This window comes from Narcine bancroftii, chromosome 14 (assembly GCF_036971445.1).
Source record: "Narcine bancroftii isolate sNarBan1 chromosome 14, sNarBan1.hap1, whole genome shotgun sequence".
Taxonomy (NCBI): Eukaryota; Metazoa; Chordata; class Chondrichthyes; order Torpediniformes; family Narcinidae; genus Narcine; species Narcine bancroftii.
This window is the reverse complement of record NC_091482.1, coordinates 23,850,260-23,874,436: the sequence shown is the minus strand read 5'-3', so window position 1 is coordinate 23,874,436 and position 24,177 is coordinate 23,850,260. Positions and strand designations below refer to the sequence as shown.

The window sequence follows — 24,177 nt, the reverse complement described above, 5'->3', positions numbered from 1 at the left end:
CTTTTGCCTCTCAATCCTGGTTGTTGTAACAAATGAATGTGATTGATATTAACCATAAGTCTCTTGCATTATGATTCCCATTGCCTCAGTTCATCATTATTGAAAAGTCATAGACACAGCAAAGTTGCTGTGTTTTGTATAGGCTGTCCAGCTGGGCTGCTTGCTAAACAAATATTCTCACTGCACTTTGGTGCACGTGACAATAAAACTTGAACTTCAAGTGCTTACAGGTGAATTGGAAGGGATATTTTGCTGGTAAACATCGGAAACCTATTGTGAGCTTCTGTTTGCACACTATATTTTAAAACAAAGTATTTAAAAAAAATCTGAACTGAACTACATTTCGGTTCTTTGTATTGCAAAAGGCAAACTTAATTTGTAATATTTTCAATACTGTTGAGATCAATTCAGACAAACGACCATTGCTTTATTTTTCATAAATGCTCTCTGACTTGAGCAGTTCCATTATTTAATAGGCAAACAGAATTTTGCAAGTTAAAATCGTCTTGATAAAATTGGTTGACGTCATGACATCATTTTTCAAATACTGTCAAAAAACAAACTTCGTGAAATGAGCTGGCATTCTGCTTTTTTTTAATGTCAGGCGGTTATGTACACGTGCTTGTACCAACTGAGTACTTGTTTCATCATTATAATTGTGTGTGTTGATGTGGTTTTTATATTTGTTATTGTGGTTTCTTTCAGGTGGAAAAACAAAAGCCGCTAACTTGAGGCATTTAATGTGAATTATTGGTTAAAATGTGACATATTAAGTTCTGAAATAATATTGTGTGTTAATTCAACAAATGGAGATCCAGTTTCATGAAATATAGCTTTGATTTTGTTGTTCAGCAGAGGGCCATGGCAATTTTTGAAGGAAATTGTGGTTGAATTTGTAAGAAGGTAATTAAAAGATTAATTAAGATTAAAACTCAAATAGGACTATTGGTGCAATGAGTTTTGAAGCCTATTGTTTGTGGTAGTAGATTGTTTAGTAAACTTTAATAAGTAGCACATGACAACATGGAGACAGTAGATGCTCCAAATTAAATTTAAGCATTTTAATGCACCATTGTTCATGTATAATTACGAACTACCTCTGTAACATTTTTATTTGCTTCCTACTTTCTTTAAAATAATTTTTTATGTTTCATACTGTGTGATAGTACAGATCTATCACCAATGTATATAATGTATATAGTTACAGTATCTAGACTGTGCTTACAGCGATTGGCTGAGAGCTAAGCCACGCCTACTGTCTGGGCCTTAAAGGGTTGTGTGCCTAGCCAGGTCGGATCATTCCGGACTGGTCGGCTACCTGCGAAGAGCTCCTGTCTTTTGCTAATAAAAGCCTTGGTTTGGATCAACAAGTCTTGGTTCTTTCGACGAGCTCTACACACTGTGAATCATATCAACCAAAATATATACAAATGTTTCTCATTAAATATACACAGTGGCATTTTCTCCCTTCCCCCACCACCCTCCCTCACCCCTTTCCCACCCCCCTCCAAAACTAATAAATATTCAACATATACAATACAATAAAACTATTAAACAATGTCATCACACAATGAAAAATAAACAAGAAACACGTGTCATCTACTATTACACACTGGATCAAGTCGTGTTGTCTTATCATTTTAAAGGGTGGAGGTCCGAGGCAAGCCCTCTCTGTTATGTTCCATGTATGGTTCCAAAATTTCAAATAATGTGACTTTATTTTTTAAATTATATGTTATTTATTCATTTCCATGTACCATTGTTGTATTCTCAGGCTCTCTTCCATTTTCCAAGTTGACATTATACATTTTTTTGCTACTGCTAAGGCTATCATAATAAATCTTTGTTTGTGCTTTATCCAATTTGAGGCCTAATTCCTTACTTCTTATATTACTTAGAAGAAAGATCTCTGGATTTTTTGGTATGTTATTTTTTGTGATTTTATTTAATACCTGATTTAGATCTTCCCAAAACTTTTTCACTTTCTCACATGCCCAAATTGCATGTACTGTTGTTCCCGTTTCCTTCTTACAGCGTAAACATCTATCTGATAATGTTGGATCCCATTCTTTTAACTTTTGAGGCGTGATATATAACCTGTGTAACCAATTATACTGTATCATGCGTAACCTTGTGTTTATTATATTCTTCATAGTTCCAGAACATAACTTTTCCCATGTTTCATTTTTTATCTTTATGTTTAAATCCTTTTCCCACTTTTGTTTAGGTTTTGTAGCTTATTTCCATCATCTTCCTTATCTTGCAGCTTAATGTACATGTTCGTTATAAATCTTTGAATTATCATTGTGTCTGTAATCACATATTCAAAGCTGCTTCCTTCTGGTAATCTCAGTCTGTTTCCCAATTTATCCTTTAAATAAGCTTTCAGTTGATGATATGCAAACATTGTACCTTTGTACTTCAACTGTTCAAATGTTAATAAATTATTTCCCAAAAAACAATTTTCTATTCTTTTGATTCCTTTTCTCTTCCATTCACTAAAGGAAAGGTTATCTATTGTGAAAGGGATTAGTGGGTTTTGTGTCAATTACAATTTTGGTATTTGGTAATTTGTTTTTTTTCCTTTCTAAGTGGATCTTCTTCCATATATTGAGTAAATGATGCAGTACTGGTGAGCTTTTATATTGTACCAGCTTTTTATCCCACTTATAAAGTTTGTGTTCCGGTACCTTCTCCCCTATTTTATCTAGTTCTCTCTTAGTCCTGTCTGGTTTTTTCCTTGTCTGGCAAAAATCTGATAAATACCTTAATTGTGCTGCTCTATAATAATTTTTAAAATTTGGTAACTGCAAACCACCTTGGTTGTACCTCTCTGCTAATTTATCTAATGCTATCCTTAGTTTCCCCCCTTTCCACAAGAATTTCCTTATTATTCTCTTTAGTTCATTAAAGAATTTCTCTGTTAAGGGAATTGGTAACGATTGAAATAAGTATTGTATCCTTGGGAAGACATTAATTTTAATACAATTTACCCTCCCTATCAACATTAGCGGTAATTCTTTCCAATCTTCTAAGTCTTCCTGCAATTTCTTTATTAGTGGCTGATAATTTAATTTGTACAAGTGGCTTAAATTATTATCTAACCTAATACCTAGGTATCGGATTGCTTGTGTTTGCCATTTAAATGGTGATTCTTCTTAAATTCTGTATAATCCGCATTACTCATTGGCATCACTTCACTTTTATTTACATTGATCTTGTACCCCGATACTTCTCCATACTCCTTCAATTTCTTATGTAATTCTTTTATTGATATTTCTGGTTCCGTTAAGTATACAATGATGTCATCTGCAAATAAAGTGATTTTATACTCCTCCTTTATTTTTATCCCTTTTGTTTTATTTTCTATTCTTATCAGTTCTGCCAATGGTTCTATTGCTAAAGCGAACAGTGAGGGGGATAATGGACATCCCTGTCTAGTTGACCTACTTAATTTAAATTGGTTCGATACATATCCATTTACTGTTACCTTCGCAAATGGTCCATTATATAATGCTTTAATCCAATTAATATATTTTTCTTGTAGATTGAACATCTGTAATACTTTGAATAAATAATTCCGTTCTACTCTGACAAAGGCTTTTTTCTGCGTCTAGAGCAACAGCCATTGTTGGCTTCTTATTTCCTTGAACTGCATGAATTAGATTAATAAGTTTACAGACATTATCCGCTGTTCGTTTTTTCTTAATAAATCCAGTTTGGTCTTGTTTTACTATTTTTGGTACACAATCACCCAATCTGTTTGCTAATAATTTTGCTATTATCTTATAATCTGAATTAAGTAGAGATATTGGTCTATATGATGCTGTTGTTGTGGATCCTTCCCTGTCTTTGGTACTACTGTAATTACTGCTGTCTTACATGAATCTGGCAAGTTTTGTGGTTCTTCTATCTGGTTCATTACTTCCAGGAGAGGAGGAATTAATAATTCTTTAAATGTTTTATAGAATTCTATTGGGAATCCATCCTCTCCAGGCGTTTTATTGTTCGGCAGCTTTTTTAATATATCCTGTACTTCCTCTATTTCAAATGGTTTTATCAGTTTGTTTTGTTCCTCTTCTTGCAATTTCAGCAGTTCAATTTTAGCTAAAAACTCTTCTATTTTATCATCTTTCCCCTCATTCTCAGTTTGGTATAATTGTTCATAAAATTCCTTAAAGTTTTCATTAATCTCTATTGGATTATATGTAATTTGTTTGTCCTTTTTCCTTGATGCCAATGCAGTTCTTTTAGCTTGTTCTGTTTTAAGTTGCCAGACTAATATTTTATGTGTTTTTTCTCCCAGTTCGTAATACTTTTGCTTTATTTTCATTATGTTCTCCTCCACCTTGTACGTTTGTAATGTTTTGTATTTTATTTTTTTGTCTGCCAATTCTCTCCTTTTCGTTATATCATCCCTTTTTACTAGTTCCTTTTCTGTACTTACTATCTCCCTTTCCAACTGTTCTACTTCCCAATTGTAGTCCTTTTTTATCTTAGTTACATAACTTATTATCTTCCCTCTAATGAAGGCTTTCATTGCGTCCCATAATATAAATTTGTCTTTCACTGATTCTGTATTTATTTCAAAATATGTTTTAATTTGGCGTTCAATAAACTCTCTAAATTACTGCCTTTTAAGTAGCATGGAGTTTAGCCTCCATCTATATGTTCTTGGTGGGATGTCCTCCAGTTCTATTGCTAATAACTGGGGTGAATGATCAGATAGTAATCTAGCTTTATATTCAGTTTTCCTAACTCTCCCTTGAATATAGGCCGACAACAAAAACATATCAATCCTTGAGTATGTTTTCTGCCTACTTGAATAATATGAGTATTCCTTCTCTCTTGGGTGCTGCCTCCTCCATATATCCATAAGTTTCTTTTCCTGCATTGATTTAACCATAAATTTGGCCACTTAATTCTTTTTACTTGTCTTTTGTCTAGTTTTATCCAACATTGGATCCAAATTAAGGTTAAAATCCCCTCCTATCAATATATTTCCTTGTGAATCTGTAATCTTCAAAAAAATATCTTGCATCAACTTTTGATCCTCTTCATTAGGTGCATAGATATATTGAGCAAATTCAAAAATTCTGAATATATCTGACACTTTATCATTACATACCTCCCTGCTGGTTCTATTATTTCCTCCTCTATTTTGATTGGTACACCGCCATCCCCCTTTTCTCCATTTTCATCTCTCAGTTTTCCCTTTCTAAACTCAATGTATGACAACACATTTAAAACATAAAATACTCGAACAACTCCCACATCCAATATTACCTTAACCCCAAATAACCCCCCCCCCCCCTCTCTGAGTTGCTCCTTATCCCTTGCCGGGCAACCACAACTCCCCTTTCTATTTGGATTGCGATCCTGCTCGCAAGCGTCAATTGATTTCGCAGTGACGGTTATTCTCTTCCCCACTCCCCCAACAACCCCAGAAAACACTTTTTTTTACACATAGAACAAAGTTCTCCCTTTTTTCCCCCCTTACTTCCTTCCTTCCCTTCTCTTTCCCTTCTTTAGTTCCTTACATATACATTGTTTTTACATCTTTATATATACTTTATCGCCGTTCTTCATTATTATTACATCTCTCCGTCTCTCCTTCTGTCCTGCAAGTATTCTGCAAATTCTTGTGCTTCCTCCAGATCCGAGAACAGTCTGTTTTGCTCCCCGGGTATAAATACTTTAACCACGGCTCAATGTCTTAACATGAATTTATAACCTTTTTTCCATGGGATCGATATTGCTGTATTAAACTCCTTCCTCTTCTTTAAGAATTCAAAACTTATGTCTGGGTTAAAAAATAATTTTTGATCCTTGTAATCCAATGGTTTATTGTCTTCTCTAATTTTATTCCTTGCCTGCTCTAGTATATTTTCTCTTGTCGTATATCTCAAAAATTTTACTCAAATGGATCTTGGTTTTTGATGTATCTGTGGTTTCGGAGCTAGTGTTCTGTGTGCACTTTCTATTTCCATTTCTTCCGGCATTTCTGTGGTTCCCAGGACCTTTGGGATCCATTCCTTTATAAATTCCTTCATATCTGTGCCTTCTTCATCTTTCTTTAGGCCCACTATTTTTATGTTGTTTCGCCTACTATAATTTTCCAACATATCAATTTTCTGAGCTAACAACTCTTGTGTCTCTTTAATTTTTTTTATCACTTTCTTCTAATTTTCCTCTTGTTGTTTACTTCCATTTCTACAGCCGTTTCTCGTTCTTCCACATTTTCTACTCTTTTCCCTATTTCTATCATGACTAGTTCTAATCTTTGCACTTTATCTTCTGTTCTTTTCATTTTTCTTTTAACTGTACTAAATTCTAATGACAGCCATTCTTTTCATGATCTAATTTGTTCTTCAAAAAAAGCTTTATCTATATTCTGTCCATCTGTTTTACCTTCTTTTTCTCTGTGAAGATCTTGGTCTTCTTCTTTCTCTTCTACTGTGTCTGTACCTGTGTTTGTGTCTTCTTTTCTTCTTTGTATCTGTGTATCTTCTGATTTTTCTGATGAGTTGCTTGTCTCACTTTGTCGGGCCTCTTCTTGCTTGGCCTCTTGCTGTTGGTCCTTTCCTTCTGAGCTGCTCATCTGTCAAGCCTCCTGCTGCTGCTCTTCTTGCCGTTCACCCCATCGACTTTCTTTCTCACCTGGTACTTCACTCACTCTCGTGCCGCTTTCCTCATCTTCCAGCTGAGAGCCCTGGTCTCGGCATCCCTCAGCTGGTTGCACCGTTGTTGCCTGCTCCTCGGCTGAGCCCCCCTCCCGTTGGTGTTTTCCTTTACCTTAGATTGTGCACTTTTGTTTGGCTCAGAGAGCCATTTTTGCAGTCCACCGGTTGGAGTGGGGTGGGGGGGGGGGGTCGCGACTCCACAGGGATGAGACCAACCTTGGAGATTGGGTGCTCTTTGCCTCCGCAGCTCCCTGTTCCTTCATGCAGGTAAGGCCTTCTCCTTTCTTTTCCAGCATCTTTTCTTCTTTTTTTCCCGTTGTTTTTACATTTTCCTTCTTAGGTGCCATCTTCTTTCTCTTCTCTGCAACTTTATCTTTTATTTTTTATATTTTATATTTATTGTACATTGTCTTAACTTTTTTTCTTCTTTTCTGGAGAGGGCTGGTTTTATCCTACCGGCCACTACTCCATCATGTGACTCCTCTATTGGCTTCCTAATTGAAAGCAATGTGGAGTAAAATCTGACTATTATATTTGAGTGATTATGTGACAGGATGTTACACCCTGCTTCTGTGTAACCACAAGGTTAAAGTCATTTTCTAGGCTTATCTTTTCAATTACTATTTTTGCACTTTACCTTCCATAAAGCACTGTTAGATTTATACCCTTGCTCCTTCTACCCTTTCCTCTTAATCCCATTGTAAACTATTGTATTGTTGTTCCCAAACATTTTATAAATTTTGAAATAATTTAACCTTGGGCTATCCATTTTAATTTGACTTCTTTCCTGCCCTTTTCTTCATTTTGTAAGGACAATGTATTTTGCATAATTTCAGGTGAAGTTTGTCTTTTCTCTGTAGCTTGTGGCCTGTAATTCTGAAGTCCTATGCAAAATTTCTTTATCAGAATATTCATGCTCTTTTTACTTAGAGCAGATTAGTCTGTGTTACAGGGAATATTCCAACTTGGTTATTTTTGAAGTTTGGATCATTTAGCATACTGTATATTCTCAGTTGGACTCTCTTCTGTGTTACTGGGTTCAACCAATCACAATAATTAATGTTATAAATTCAGGACTATCCTGGCTCTTTCGTGCAAAAGCCAGTTGTTTAAGTATGTTCTTCACAATTAGTTGTGGATTTTATTTACTCACTTTTTAGCTATACTTTTTAGCTCACACCTGAGGAATGTAACAGTGGGATCTCTGAGACAGAGAATCAAATGACAGCTTCCCTATGGGGGACATCAGGCAGTGTGTCCTTGAAATACCGGCCATTCATCCCTCTCAAAAAATGTATCTCTGCACATTAAAGATGCAATATCCCTTTCTACATATATGCTGTTGATTCCCTGTCATATCTCTTCCATGAAGTGCTTTCATTATTTGGACTGACTTCATATTGGGTGTACGTCTAAGGAGAATTGCATACTCTGTGCATAAGATTTTTGTTTCGAAAATCAGTTCTTCAATTTCAAAGCCTCAGCTGAGGCCCAACATCCATGAAGTGGTCTTTGCAACTATATGCTTTTTTCTTCCCTTCCCACTGATTGTCACAAAATATGTATTCCCAAAATTATGACTAATTTTGTTAAACAGACTGGCTGTTAATTTCCATAATGTGCTATGATTTTAAACCCTGCCCTCTCTATGCTGTATTTAACGTTGTCATACATCCTTCATCCAGAGGTATAGTTAACGGAGAGCAAAAGAAAATATTGCTTTCAAATGTGGTATCATTTTTTTGATTGTATATCACTGATGTTTGGACAGCAGCTAATGGTAATACAATTTCAGTACAATTTACTGTCAAGTCCACCACCAGTTTGAACCAGAGAATTTATACACTGAATGTGTGAGAGAGTGTGTATTCATCAAGGTGATTGAACTATGTAATGTTTATACCACAATTAAAATCTTGACAAAAATAACCTACAATGGAAAAAAGGTTGGAGTTCAGAATCAGATATCAGTTAATCCGCTTTCCTGTCTGAAAGGCATCTCTGCCGATGAGTAGTTTAGAAGATATAATATTGGTTCAAGGGGCAATTGAATAAAAAATCGACTGGACATAAATGCAGTGTTGGAATCCAAGTTATGATGATGTGAAAAATTTGTTTTAAAAACAAAAATCAGTGGTGCTCATGAACAGAGAGCTGCTGGACAAAAAGTAATTAACCTTAATACAATCTTTTGAGATAGCTTACAATCTTTGGAGATAGCTTAAAATCTTGTCCATTTAATACATAACAAATGGCCTGAATTGAATCTAGGCTATGATTAAAAAAATTTGCATGTTTGATTTTGTTTTAATGAAATTAAGGAATGATAGCCTTCATTTCAGTATTTTTTTTCCCTCAGCCTGTTTTGTAACATCACATTTTTAAAAACAGATTTATTCCACAGTGTATTTTATTCTTGTCTCCTTCATTTGTCTTGTGTTTTTTGCTTTGTGTAAAAGTAATTTTTAGCAAGCTAAAAGAAGTCCTGAATACTTAGATGACAATGAACAATTGCTTATAGAAGATGCAAAGTAAGAACAAGAACAGCAATTAAATGAAAATAGGACAGCAACCACAGTTGTTTGTCATTCATTGAATTGATAGCATCAAAGTGATTAATTCCGTTTTTGTCTTTTGTGAGTTAATGGTAGGAAAATATTCTATAGATTGTGCACAGATTCAGACATTTTAAGGAGAATAGAGTTCTTTCCAAGAACTTATGAGTGATGTGGCAATCATTAATGAAGTTGTAATTTATTGTTGGAGTTCGCAATGAGCATGGGTCCCAAAAATATGTAGAATATAGCACAGAAAATGACCAAGAGTCTCATTTAGTTTTCACTTTCTGAAAATGCAATTTCTGACTCCCACCTCTGCCTGCACCATCTGATCCATCTTTCATAACCTCTACAGTGTCGTATTAGCATTACATCACTTATCTACCTGCTTTCTGAACTGGTGTGGGGGGGGGGGGTGGGGGGGGTGGAATTTGTTGGAAAAATTTTGAACTTACTGTGTTTAATTTTAGCATCAATTCTCCCTGCTAACCAAAAGTAGAGCTTGGCTGTGAAACCTTTTGTAAACCAAAATAGCGTAAAGTGAAGAAGCAATTACCTTTAATTTATGTGGGAAAAACATTGGAGCATTCTCAGTGCCCCGCACTCTTCCGACAGCACACTATCAGTCCCTCTCACTGATCCCACTGCCCATCACTCTCCCAACAGTCCACTATATCACTCCCCACATTGATCCCACTGTCATGCGCTCTCCCGACAGTCCACTGAACTTGGATTTCTTTCAGTTAGCGGAAAGGGGTGCTAATGCAGGTCTTTTGTAAGCGAAGTGGCATAAAGCAAACTTTCAAAAAGCAGGGGATATCCAAAATTCTTCCATGCACATGATCTCTTCCCACCTCTATGCAGTACCCCAGATGTTACACCTTGTTTATAGAAAGCAAAATGTTGTTTAGTGTTCAAGTTCAAAGTTATTGTCAGAGTAAATAAAAAAAATAAATACATGGCATCACATCCAACCCTGATTGTTTTTCCTGTGAACCAGGCAGAATTTCTAATTAATGTTAACTGTGAATTGTACTCAAGAAATAAATAAATGTAAATGAACTATGCATATACAGAAAAATAAATATTCAGTAATAAACAAAGAGCAAAGTAAGAATCCTTAAACGAGACTGTTGTTCAGGAGTCTGATGGTTGAGGGGTAGCAACTATATCTGAACCTGGAGGTACATGTTCTGTGGCACCTGTACCTATAGAACACTACAGCACAGAAAACAGGCCGTTCAGCTCTTCTAGTCGGTTCTGAAATATCATTTCACTAATCCCATTGACCTGCACCTAGTCTATAACCCTCAAGACCTCTCCCATCCATGTATCTATCCAATTTATCTCCTGATAAAATGCAGCTTTCACATGTTAATTGCACTTGGATTCTCCCAATGTTTTTGGCTAGGCTGATTTCTTTTCCTTTTACCGATTGCTTATCCACTTTGACATTATCCCCAGGAAAAGGTTAAATCTCCATAAGTATTCTTCAGATTTTTATAAACCATATTAGGATTTCAGATGTTTCTCCAGGAAAATTTGCAAAATCCTGTCAACTCTATGCCTTGTTGAAATGCAAATAAATTTTAATGAAAATCCACGGGTAGAGGAAAAAAAAATGTCCAAAGCTGAAATGGAATTGTTTTGAATCAGCTGATATTTTGGATATGGTCTTCTGCAAGTTAGTCTGTCTTCCTCCATGCATGGGTCTTGGAAAACCCAAAAAGTTCAGATATTCAGTGATCAACTGCGTCAGAGCCAAATAATGTGAATTTCCACACCTCCATTATCATGATTAGTTTCTCAGAGAAAACATCTTACAAATCTGAACAGTTCTATTTCGCAGCATGTGAGTCAAAATGGACCTTCACACTTATACGGTGCATCTTTTTACATATCACATGTTAACACATTAGCAGAAATACATTTATTGAACAGTGTTGGGCATTTCAAAACCAAATTTGCCAGAATAATTCATAAAATGTATTGAAAAACATGATATGATTTTTTAAAAATTATACTTTTGTCTGTTTTGCAGAAACAGCGTACAGTATATAGATTAACTCTGGTAAAGGCTTGGAATGTGGATGAACTTCGATCGTATGCTGACCTGATAGAGATTGGGAAACCTGACTTCATTGAGGTTAAAGTAGGTCTGAATACTAGTTGGTTAACAGAAAAGCAATGCCCTATACTCCTGCTTTGTCAAGGTTTAAGAATTAATATAATCAAGGGAAAGCATGTTTACTTTGCCAGGTGGAAAACTTAGCAAAATCCTTTAACAATTTAGTTAATAAGCTCTGAAGGACCTGATAGAAAGCAAAGTTCTCTGTTTTTCTTTTCTGGGCTGTTTCGGAGACCAAGAATTTCAGTCCGTTTCTCCTGGTGACCTGCTGAATATTTCCAGCATTTTTCTTTTCATTCAGAATTCCAGCCTCTTCATTATTTTTATATTTTTCAGACTGCCTTCCACGTCTCCAACTTGTTTCAAAAATGTGCTCATCATTAACAGTTTTATTCATTACAAATAACATAAACTGAAGGGTTCTTATCCCTTGTAAATTGATCACCTTGATCTGCGTTAATTCCAGACAAATAAATAATTTTTATTTTTTGTTTGCAATTGTCTAAATTAATTAAGTTTCAGGTGATGGAAGAGAGAAAAATTCAAGTTGCCAATGAGGAAATATTTAATACAGCACCTACAGAACAAAATGTTAATCAGGAAACTGTGTCTAATAGTTAGCACTGATATTTTATAAAATTCAGATAAGAAGCCAAATTAAATCTGTGCCTGCTGCCCACATTCACAACTGATATCTTGGGCTATGAGTAAACGTTTGCTGATAGATAATGTATGAAAAGTCAGGCCTTCAGTTTTGCAGTCTGTTAAAATTATCAAGGATTTTCAGTGCTTCTGCCCATTTAGATATACAACCATACCTCGACTTGTGTCTGTTAAAATTATCAAGGATTTTCAGTGCTTCTGCCCATTTAGATATACAACCATACCTCGACTTGTGTCTGTTAAAATTATCAAGGATTTTCAGTGCTTCTGCCCATTTAGATATACAACCATACCTCGACTTGTGCTCGATTGAGTAATGTCCTATTGCAGATATGACCAAGGTCACCGTAAGGGCTTAATAAAAAAATTTAAATTTGCACAAGGACTGATGTTGGTGGGCATTACTGTATTATGTATAAATAATATACTGTTTATTTAATTAACTATGGTATTTAGCTATGTGTATGTACAATATAGAGGTATAGGTGTGTGTCATGGTGTCTTATGTTGAACTTGCGCCTAAATCAATTTGTGTCCCCACTTCCAAATTGTAACCCGGATACAAGTCGATACGTGGCTTTATTTTTAAAAAAATGAAATTTCCAATTTAAACATTCAAAAATATTAATTTTATTTTAAATCCAAGACTGCAAAAAAAGGTATAAGTTTTGAAAAAAAGCACCGCAGACCAAAATAATTGCAAACAATTTTAAGTTTATTGTGACATGCATTGAAACTGAAGTGATTGAGTGTCTTGGGGGCAAATCAGTGTGGTTATCTCATACATCGTACAAGTACAAATGTGCAGTGTCACCTCTGAATGATTCGATGATGGGCATGGTGCAGGCTCCAAGAGCAGATTCTCTAGAATAAATGGTGAGGGCCCTCAGCAAGTTCCTGTTCCACCATTGTATTTTATATAAGAGTGAGGCAAAGAAGTTGCTAGCAGAATTGGAATTTCCACATTCATCAGAGAAAATCCTGAACTCGTTGTACTTGAATGTAAATGGTACTGTGGTTCTGGCCTTTTTTTCACTTTTTGAATGATTTAACAATTTTAAAATTTGTGACTTTTTAAATTACTTGTTGAAATAACTGCTGGAATTGTCCTGTATCATAACTGAAAGCAGAGGAAATTGAACAGATGTGGATATTTTCCTAAAAAAGTGCAGACTTAAGTGATCTAATTAAGGATAGATAATGGAGGAATCACTTCCACATGGTAGAATTCACAAACATGAGTGTATTAAAATAAATGATTAAATGTCCATGCAAGAATAATACAGTAATGCAGCATAACTGGTAAGCCGTGACTTCAGTCCAACATGTACATTTGAGTCTCATTTATTTAAAATAAAGACGATATTAAAACTGCACAGTGTATTTTAAGATTTTAAAATCCTTGAATTGTTACATTAACAGCTGGCAGGACAGAAATATAACTTAGCTCTAACTTTAAAAATCATTACCTGGCATTTGAATCTCTTTTGTGATGTGACTTTTAAACTTTTGAGAATGGTTCCAAATCTTTAAATCAATTTCAAATTGTGTTACATGTTTAACTGTAGTGTTAATTGAACATTTAGCATCACTTCAGCGTAAGCTCATAGAACACTGCAGCACAGCAACAAGCCCTTCTACCTATCTAGTCTGTGCTAAACCATTATTCTGCCTTGTCTTGTTGACCTGCACCCGGATCATAGTCCTTCATACCCCTCCCATCGAGCCCGCATTCATCAGCTGGCAGCTCAATCCACACGCTCACCCCTCTCTGGGTGAAGAAATTGCCCCTCATGTTCCCTTTAAACATTTCCTCCTTCTGCTTTAAATCATGCCCTCTAGTTCTTGGCTCAATGGAAAAAAAAGACTGCTAGCATTTGCTCTACCTATGCCCCTCATATATGTACTTCAATCAAATCTCTCCTCATTCTCAGTGCTTCAGGAAATAAAGTTTCTGAGGTGAAATCTAATAGATGACAAACTTTCTGTATCAAATTTTGAAACTGCAGCCAATAAGAAAGGTGCATCACTAATATTTTGTTTCTGCTTCTCGGCTGTTTAGGGCTATTAAAGAATATTAGTGCAGACGTTATCTCATTCTGATTTGAAATAATTTAACACATTATTTTAAATTTTAGCACACATTAGGAAAAAATCATAAATATCTCTTTTCTGCATTTCGTTGCAGTGTTTATCTGTGGATTATTTCCCAAATTGTTCAACTGGAAAACATTTTCTGTGATTTATATCTATTGGGTGATAACAAATACTATAACTGTTGAACACCAACAGTAAAGGAATTCTATTTTCCAATGAGAAATCTAATGATAAATTTTTCTTTTAAAAGAAAGTGCTGGAACTTGAATGAAATCATGATTTATTAACTGCATACAGGATTATGTAAGAATTTATATTGACAGTGCTTTTAAATTATGTTTTAGGGAGTGACCTACTGCGGTGAAAGCTCAGCAAGTAATTTGACGATGGCAAATGTTCCTTGGCACGAGGAGGTTGTTTATTTTGTCCAGCAGTTGGCTGACCTTTTGATTGACTACGACATTGCCTGTGAACATGAGCATTCAAACTGCCTACTCATAGCACACAAAAAGGTGAGTGGGATTTTTCATTGATAGTTAATTTGATTAGTTATAATCTCAAATTTTCTCAACATGCTTGGACATTAGCAGATGATGGGATGATTGCTGAGCCAGAAGGCTTCCAAAGCATTATACTCTAAAATCAAAACCACCAAAGACCTTTCTGCACCATTGTCACGGCACATTTTCTGCCCTGCCAGCCAATTATCAATATCTTGTGATTCATTTTCTTTTCTTTCTTTTCTATTTTTTTCTCTCTTCATGGCAGCCTGAGTTCATTATCCTTATTACTAGTGTGCTTCTATTGTAACTTGCCAGCTGTTTCTTGGTAAGTTACTTTACATAAGTAACTGTTGTGGAAAACTGATATCTTGGGCTATGAGTAAACGTTTGCTGATAGATAATGTAAAATGGTGATTTTGTTTTATCATTGTTAACTGTGACACCAGAAAATCCAGTGTTGATGTCTTAGAATATTGTGAGAAAGTATGATGCATTCAGTTCAATCACAGTGTCATTCCAGTTACTGGTAATTAATTGTGTGTTTGCGTTGAAGCTTTTAAATATTTTAATAAGAGCCTTTGATTGCATCTGGATCAAACTATTTCTAATCTCATCACTTTTTCAAGATTCAGTGTAAATTTACAAAACTTGTCAGATTCCATCTTTCAGGGCCAATCATATTGGTGTGAGTTCCCTGTTTTTTGGGGGGTGGGGGTTAAAAATCCAGAAATTGCATCCACAGAACAGTAAAAATCCTAAAATCCAGGCTGCTCGGGGATTGGGTTGGTCCGGATTTTTGGATACAAATTTAAGGAAAATAAATAAGAGATGAACAGGTACATTTTGATAGTTCATCTCTGTGACTTCTGTGAATCTGTGGTGCATGCACACAAAAGCCTGGTAAATTTAAAAAGTTTGAGAGTTTTCAAGAAGTCCAGGTGGCCTAGATTTCTGGCATTAGGATGTTATGACTTTAGCTGTATATTCAGAATTGCACAGGTTAGGTTACATTTAAACTTCCTTGCATATTTTCTTTGCACAATGACAAATGTAAGAAGCTATAGTGAACCAGCAATGCGAAAGAACGGGATTATTTATTTGCCCTCGATGCACTTTATATTAAAAAAAAACCTGTTTAAAATTTTTATTTACAAAGATGAAAAAAGTTATCACATGAAGTAAGAATTTTCTGCCTGGCACTGTTTAAACCATCAGTATGTGGATTTCTTCTATTTTCAATCCTATTTGGAGCAGGAGGTTTTTCTTAGTTATGAAAATAACTCAATTTCAATTACTACAAATCACAATAGCATCCGTTAATGAACGTCACATCTAGTTCATTTATATGTTTTATACTTTGAAAGGTAAATCTGATAAATTGTGAAATATAGTATTAAGAAGTATATCATTGATTTGTGTAACAGTGTAACCTATTTCTCTTCTCAAAATTTTTTAAAATCTTATTTTTAAAAGGAACTGAGTTTTGTCATGCAAAATAATGTTTGCTTATACAACAACATAACCATATAACCGTTTACAGCACGGAAACAGGCCATGTCGGCCCTTCAAGTCCGTACCGGTTCACTTGAACAACTCCATTAGCTCCTCCGCAAACTCCTGAGGAAGTAGAGGCTTTCTTCATGATCTTTCCATACATCTTGTTGCAATCGTGGTATCAGAGGTCTGATTAAAATTTGACAACATAACTTCCGATCATTTTTACAACTTAAAATTGCCAAAAATAAAATCACATTTAAATCAATAAAACATAACTTTAGTGGGAAACAATGGTGGGGTGAGGTGAAACGTAAAAGTGATGTGTGTGAACTCTGGTATTATAAATAAATCTACACAGTGCTGTCTTGCCTTTGCACTTTAAGCCCATTCCGTCATGAAAATGATTAAACATCTTGATCATCAAGAGCTGATGTATATGCAAGAAGTTGATTACTGAGGATAACATCAAGTAGGTACTCTGTTGTGTTGGTTCTCTTGTCACCCACTGGAGGTTTTGGCAATTTTAGCCTTCAGGGCCAGTGTGGGCTGCAGTGATGCCACTGGGCCAGTGTGGGCCGCAGTGGTGCCACTGGGCCAGTGTGGGCCGCAGTGGTGCCACTGGGCCAGGCTTCCTGATAGACATTGAAGCTCCAGAAAACGAATTTGTGCTCTTATTACTCTACATGCATCGTAAGTAGTTTTTGGCAAAGAACAATGTCTGCTGAAGAATGTTGACAGATGGTAAACAACTGGAAATTTTATTGCATGTGTTTGAATTGGTAAGGTTGTGAGGGAACCTTTTTTTAAGATGACAAAGAGGTAAAGCATAGACAAGTAATTTTGAACGTATAAATGATTGTTGGGGAAAGGCAGGATTTAAGTTCAATTTTCTTCTGACTTTTTCCTGAGCTTTTTGAATCTCCATTCGATAGATGAGGGACTGGAAAACCAGGAGGACCTGCTGCAAAAGATTAGGTAGACTTTTGATTGGGTGGGGGTGTCGTGAAGAGCAACATAAGGCAACCTTCTTGGCCTCCGTTGGTCGTGATCGACCATGGGTATGCAGCTAATCAGAGTTGGGATAATTGGGTCATTCCCATATAATTCAAGGACATTGACCATTTTGTAATTAAGGATTAACATGATTTTACATTGGTAATTTATTTGCAATTATTCTTCATTCAATGAATTTTTCTAAAGAAATTGCATGAGTTATGGGAAGAACTGTCTGTAGATTGGATAGTCTGATCTTTAAATTGTTCATTGAGTACGTTGACTTTGTTTACTGTGCAATAGGTTGTATCATGTAAACCCATTTATTGGCAGATACAGTGTTTATTAAAATATTTTATTTAAAATTTTAAGTAAAAAACCATAGTACATTGTGATAGTACAGATCTATCGCCAATGTAAATAGTGTATATAGTTACAGTATCTAGACTGTGCTTACAGCGATTGGCTGAGAGCTTAGCCACGCCTACTGTCTGGGCCTTAAAGGGTTGTGTCCCTAGCCAGGTCGGATCATTCCGGACTGGTCGGCCACCTGTGAAGAGCTCCTGTCTTTTGCTAATAAAAGTCTTGGTTTGGATCAACAAGTCTTTGATTCTTTCGTCGAGCTCTACATACATTCACTTAAAAAATATTATACATATAAAAATATACATGTGGTATATCCACCCTCCCTCCCCACCACCCCTCTCCCTCACCCACACCCACCTGCCCCCAAACACCCCAAAGAGAGATTATCAATGATTGCCGTGGAGCCAAGTACCATCCAGGATGAGTCTTGAGAGTCTAGATTTTTAAACCTACTTGTTGTAGATATGGGCTCCATATTTAAAAAAAAAGATATTTATCATGTAAATTTTGTTATTTTTTTCAAGAGGGATACAAAATCTCGTTCCAGTATGCCATCTCTGCATTCCTAAATCTATATCAGATTTCCAAGTAATAACTCCACATTTCCTCGCAACCGCCAAAGTCAGTCGTAAAATTTCAATTCAATACATAGTTAACCTTAATTTTAAACTATGCATTTTAATGTACCCTTATAAAAATAACATTGAATCTAATGGAAGTTTAATTTTTAGCACTTTCTCTAAAAATAATCTAATTTGTATTCAAAAAGACAGTGTTGAGAATAAATATATTTTGAGGGATTTGGTTTCAGCAAGTTGGGGAAACAAATATTTCTTTGAGATGAGTTTGCATCCAAATAGATCAATGTCCAATTGGATATTGGAAGAGATTTTTCTTTGTTGGCACTCAACAACATTATCAAGCTCACGGGATAATTTTCTTTGCTGGATTCCAGTCAATTGTTCCTATTGTACCCTGCAATTTATGGATACATTTTGTGCCTCTTGCTTAAATAAATTAATTCTTTTAATTCTGGCAAAATCTGATTCTTAGTTCTCGGTTTTAAAATCGGCTGAATTCTTTTAATTGGTGTTTTATCTCTCTCTGCTCACAACCTGAAAGTGTTGGAGTCATCTTTTTCATTTTGTTGCAGTTTCATAAAACAAATCCATGCTTTGGAAAGTGCCATATTGAACTTTCCAGAGGGTAGTCCCTGAATTTGTGTGTGGATATGAATGCAATCGATTTGTGAACATTTGGTATGCCTTATAAATGTTTACCTAGAAATTAGAAAAAAAAAATTCAGCAATCCCTTTGATGTGTTTTTAATAACTAGATTAATGATTCATTTCATAATATTTCTGAATGATTACCTTCTGTATCATTTTTGATTTGTGCTAAAAGTACATTATTAGAGATAAATGAATCAATCTAAACGGAATGGAGCTGTTTCAGGGAGCTGACCACCTACAATGTAAACATCGAGGAGTACACGATTTTCAGTGACTGGCTACATCACCAACTGTATTGAGGATGTCACCAAGATCAAATGCTTCACAACCAGGGTAAACCAGAAAGGTCTGGGTCCTTCTCAGACCCCATGTGGCTGCTGTCAGGAGGGGTCAAGATTAGCCAGGGCTGAACTCCCCCATGCAATTGTGAAGGCAAAGCATGGGTGTGCACAGAGAATCTACAGACAGCTGTGCGACACTAGCACGGGACCAAGACCATAACAGGTCATGTCAACCATGTGAATTAAAGTCAACAGCGCCTCCCTTTGGACAGTCTGAACACCTTCTTTGTATGGTTTGATGAGAAGAACAGGATGACGCTGAAGAAAGCTCCATGTCCCCCGATGACCAGGCCCACTGCATAGATGCGGCTTTGAGGAGAACCTTAACCAAAGTGAACCCACACAAGGCAGCAGGACCAGACAACATACCTGGTTTGGTACTGAAGGACTGCGCAGTCCAATTAACGGAGGTCTTTATGGATATCAAAACCTCATTGTAACAGTCCATTGTTCCCATGGGTTTCAAGACACCCCCATCATCCCAGTACCCAAGAGGGTGACAGGAACATGCCTCAATGACTACTGCCCCATGGTACAGACCTTCACCATTATGAAATGCTTCGAATGGCTAATGATGGCACACATCAAAGCACACCTTCCAGAAATGCTGGGCCTAATTCATTTCATGTAAAGAATCACCCGTTAATGCAATAGCTTTGACCCTCCACTCCATTCTGACCCACCTGGAGAACGACGCCTCATACACCAGACTGCTATTCATCGACTGCAACACGATCATTCCCCAGAGGTTGGTGGAGAAGCTCACTGGCTTTCAACAACCCTCTCTGTAACTGGACCCTGGACTTCCGAATGGAAGGACCACAGTCTGTCTGTGCTGTTAACAGAACATCGAGCCCCATCACGTTGAGCACTGGTGCACCTCAGGGCTGTGTGCTCAGCCCATTCCTGTTCACCCACTGACCCATAACTACATCGCAAGATCCATCTCCAATGATGTCATCAAGTTTGCAGATGACAAAACCTCACGATATGGCACAATAGCTTCAATGTGGACAAGATGAAGGAGATGATCGTAGTGTTCAGGAGTACCAGGAATGTCTACCCTCCAATACACATCAATAATTCAGAGTGCAGAGAGTAGAGAGCAGCAAGTTCCTTGTTGCTCTCGTCTCACTTGTCAGGAAGGCACACTGCGACTGGACATCTTGAGAAGACTGAAGCAGGCAAGGCTACCGGCCACCATCCTGTCAATCTTCTACAATAAGAGTGCCAGGGAAGGAGTCTTCCCCACTCCAAAAGATTGTAGTGTGAAAATCATTGAGGACCCCTACCAGCCTGTATACAGCATCTATCAACGACTCCCATTGGGAAGGAGATACTGGAATATCAGAGCCACCACCACAGCTTCTTCCCGCGGGCTGAGAGAACGCTGACTGACGCTCACACTAATCAACCGAGACTAATTTGTACTCATTTATTTTTATATATGTATATTTATGTATATATGTATGTATTTGTCTGTATGTGTTGTGTGCCTGCTTATTTTGCAAGAGTACTTGAGAATGCAGTTTCATCGGGTTAGAGTTGCAGTGCCTTCCATAATGTTTTGGTCAAAGGTACTTTTTTTTTTCTTCATTTGCCCGTGCTCCACAGTTTAAAATTGTAATCAAATAATTCACGTGCACATTCCGGATTTTATTCAAGGTTATGTGTATACATTTTGGTTTGACCATGTAGAAATTACAGCACTTTTATCAATAGTCCCCCCATTTCAGGGCACCCTAATGTTTGGGACATTTGGCTTCACAGGTGTTTGTGGGTACGTAGGTATGTTTAATTGCTTCATTGGTGCTGGTATAAGAGAGCTAGGCTTCTAAGCTTTTGATCACCTTTAGAGTGTACTTGCCATTTTTCAACATGAGGACTAGAGTTGCTCCAATGTAAGTCAAAGAAGCTATTATGAAGCTGAAAAGGATGAATAAAACAGGAAGAGACATCACCCAAACATTAGGATTACCAAAATCAACTGTTTGGAACATCATTAAGAAGAAAGAGCGTACTGGTGAGCTCAGTAATCGCAAAGGGACTGGTAGGACAAGGAAGACTCCTCTACTGATGACAGAAGAATTCTCATCATAATGAAGAAAAATCCTCAAGCATATGTCTGACACTCTTCAGGAGGCAGGTATGAATGTGTCAACAGCTGCAGTCTGCAGATGACTTTTCAGAATATCTTTATCACTCTATGCCCAGCATTTATTCCCCAGCATGTGGTGGTGAGCTGCCTTCTTTGAACTAGTTACACTGAGGAAACAACAAGTTAGCTCAAAGTCAAGATGGTTGTGTGATATGGATGATGGGCTGCAAGAAGTGATATTCCTGTGTGCCTACTTCCTTTCTTGGTGGTAGATGATGCTGGTGTAGGGACTGCAATCAGCGTACCTAAATGGGTAAAATTTAATGCATATAGAAGTTGACACTGGTCATAGGTGCTCTGTGGTTAATAAGGGATTATTTAAAATGGTATGTGGGGGTGGGGGGGGAAAGTTTGAGAACCATTGGCTGAAAGTAGGGCATCAATAAAGTGTACTACTTGAGTGGTTTTGAGCTGGTTCAGTTTTGTTAGCATTGCACTCAACCAAGGCAAGTGGACAGTATTAACGTCTGTAATTGGTGTCAGGAGATGCAGTATTTGACACAAGATACAGAGTCTCTAACCTGTTATTTTAGCTGCAGCTCCTCCAGTTGATAAGTTGGTGGCAACCCCAAAATATTGATAGTGGGGGACTTGGTAACCACAAAAGATAGATGTCTTTAAAACTGAAGATGCTGGAATGTGAACGGGATATGGAAAGATTGGTTAAATGAATAGAGAAAAAAGTGAAATTGTCCATTTTGACAGGAAGCGTAAATAGGGCATACACCGTAATGGGTGCAGATCCCTGAAATGTAGAGGCATGTATGATATGCAAAAAGCTTAATTAAGCAAGTAATTGGAAAAGCCCACAACATTACTGCATTTTATTAGAGAATACAATCGGACGATCTGCTTTAATTTTATATGGCATTAGTAAGAACACATGTAGAGGATGATATATAGGTCTCCTTATGCAAGGAAGAATGTAAGTACATTACAAGTAGTTCAGGGAAGATTATATTTGACTAATACCTGGAATGGTCTGAGTTGCCTCCTGAGGAAAGATTAGATAAGGCTAAGCTTGCGTTTGTTGGAGTTTAGAGTAGTGAGAGGTAATTTCATTGAAACACAAGATTCCAAGGGGCCTCAATGAGGTGAATGTGGAGAGGCTGTTTTCTCTTGTGGGCAAATCTAGAACAAGAAATCACTGTTTAAAAAATAAAGGGGGTCATTCACTTAATACAGCGATGAGGTGGAATTGTTTCTCTCAGAGGTTTGTGAATCTTTCAGTCTCTGAATATTTTTAAGGAAGAGGAAGATTCTGTTGAGTAAGGGTTAAAGGTGACTGTGGGTGTAGGGGATTGCAGGGTTGAGATGGCAGTCAGAAGCTGACTGTTGCTTGAGTGTTTTGATGAAACAGACGAGGGAAGAAAAGCTGGGATTGGTTGTTGAAGGAGAACAGTTTGAAAGGAAATTTGACAAAGATAATCAAAATTATTCATTTTTATAAGTAGAAGCTTTTTCCACTGTCAGAGGCTTTCTTTAGTCACTGAGTTATGATCTGGACTTCACTGGCTGAGAAGATATTGAAATCAATTTTTTTATTCGCTGCTTTCAAAAGGCAATTGGATAAATACTTGAGGGAGGAGAGAAATTCGGGGCTAGGAAGAGGAAGCGAATCTAATTAACTACCACTGGCATGAAGAGCTCAGCAGGTTCTTGTGTCGTATCATTGGATAACTCTTTGAATGTGTTAAATAAAGTTTGGGTCAATTAATTCAAGTGTAGTTTTTTTTCAGTGACACAGTGGGTCTTTTAATTAATGTCACAGCTCATCAGATGCTGAAAATTGTTTTTTTCCCCCCAGATTTTAATCACAGTTTGATTTTTTTAAAGTTGAAATAATTTTAATACATTTTTTCTTTCTGCCCGTTTAGATTAAAAAATCTTTCCCTCTCATTTGCTTGCATTATGAGCACAGAACGTTTTAGAACATAGAACACTACAGCACAGTACAGGCCCTTTGGCCATCGATGTTGTGCCGACCTACATATTCCTACCAAAATTTTTAAAAAAACAAAACAAACCCTCCTACCTCATAACTGTCTATTTTTCTTCCGTCCACGTGCCTATCTAATACTCTCTTAAACACCTCTAATGTTTCAGCCTTCACCACCACCCCTGGCAAGGGATTCCAGGCATCCACCACTCTGTGTATTTAAAAAACAAAATTACCCCTGATATCTCCCCTGAACTTTCCTCCCTTCGCTTTGTGCAGTTGACCTCTAGAGTTGGCTCATGAAAAAGGTGCTTTTGATGAAAATTTAAAAACAGAATAACAGACTTAAAATTGTACTTAAATTGCATCCCTACTACCCTGTCCAAACTTATGGCTTCCCCAGCCTGGGTTCATTAGATGAACTCCACTGTATGTGATCTTCATTCACCCTTGGCTTTGGCTGATATTGAAATCAGGTAATATTGATTCATCTGCCTGTTAAACATCCCTCTGGAGTTTGATATTCATTGGCTTCAATATTACTTTTTCTTACCATCATCTAAAAGTCATAATTATCCCCACTTTGTGGAGTGCATCAAAATATCAGCTAATACAAAAATAATTTTGAGACGATCCTGTTGCATTCAGTGGATTGGGCTATTGAAATCTATTGGAACTATGACAGATGTTTTAACAGTTAGTTCACAGCTGCGCCTTGAAGCTAGAAAAAGCAATAAAATTTAATGCAGTTAACATATCCCACAATGGATAGATATAATGACATTGACAATTACTTTTGATAGCCAGAAAGATTTAATTAAGTTCCATATTTGTCATTAGATTTCTTCTCTTTGTAGACGATAAAATTGAATTCCTCATTTAATGAGCTGGTCTTATGAGAAATGTTGATGGATGACATCTTTTATTTATTAAGGTTTTAAAAAAAAAAGGCAGGGGCATAATTTATTTTGGGGCTTTCAGTTTGCAGAAGGTAAAACTATACAAAATAAAATATGCAT

At 36.6% G+C, this 24,177-nt stretch overlaps 1 protein-coding gene across 7 annotated transcripts in view; it reads left to right on the top strand.

Annotated features, from left to right (window-relative positions):
- The window catches only part of tyw1 (tRNA-yW synthesizing protein 1 homolog (S. cerevisiae)), a 125,870-nt gene that overhangs the window by 87,210 nt on the left and 14,483 nt on the right, over nt 1–24,177 (top strand). For all 7 annotated transcript variants that reach the window (XM_069912061.1, XM_069912062.1, XM_069912063.1 and 4 more), the window contains 2 exons: nt 11,283–11,393; nt 14,474–14,641. In XM_069912061.1, the coding sequence (XP_069768162.1) occupies nt 11,283–11,393; nt 14,474–14,641 (279 nt within the window). The remainder of the gene's footprint in view (nt 1–11,282; nt 11,394–14,473; nt 14,642–24,177) is intronic.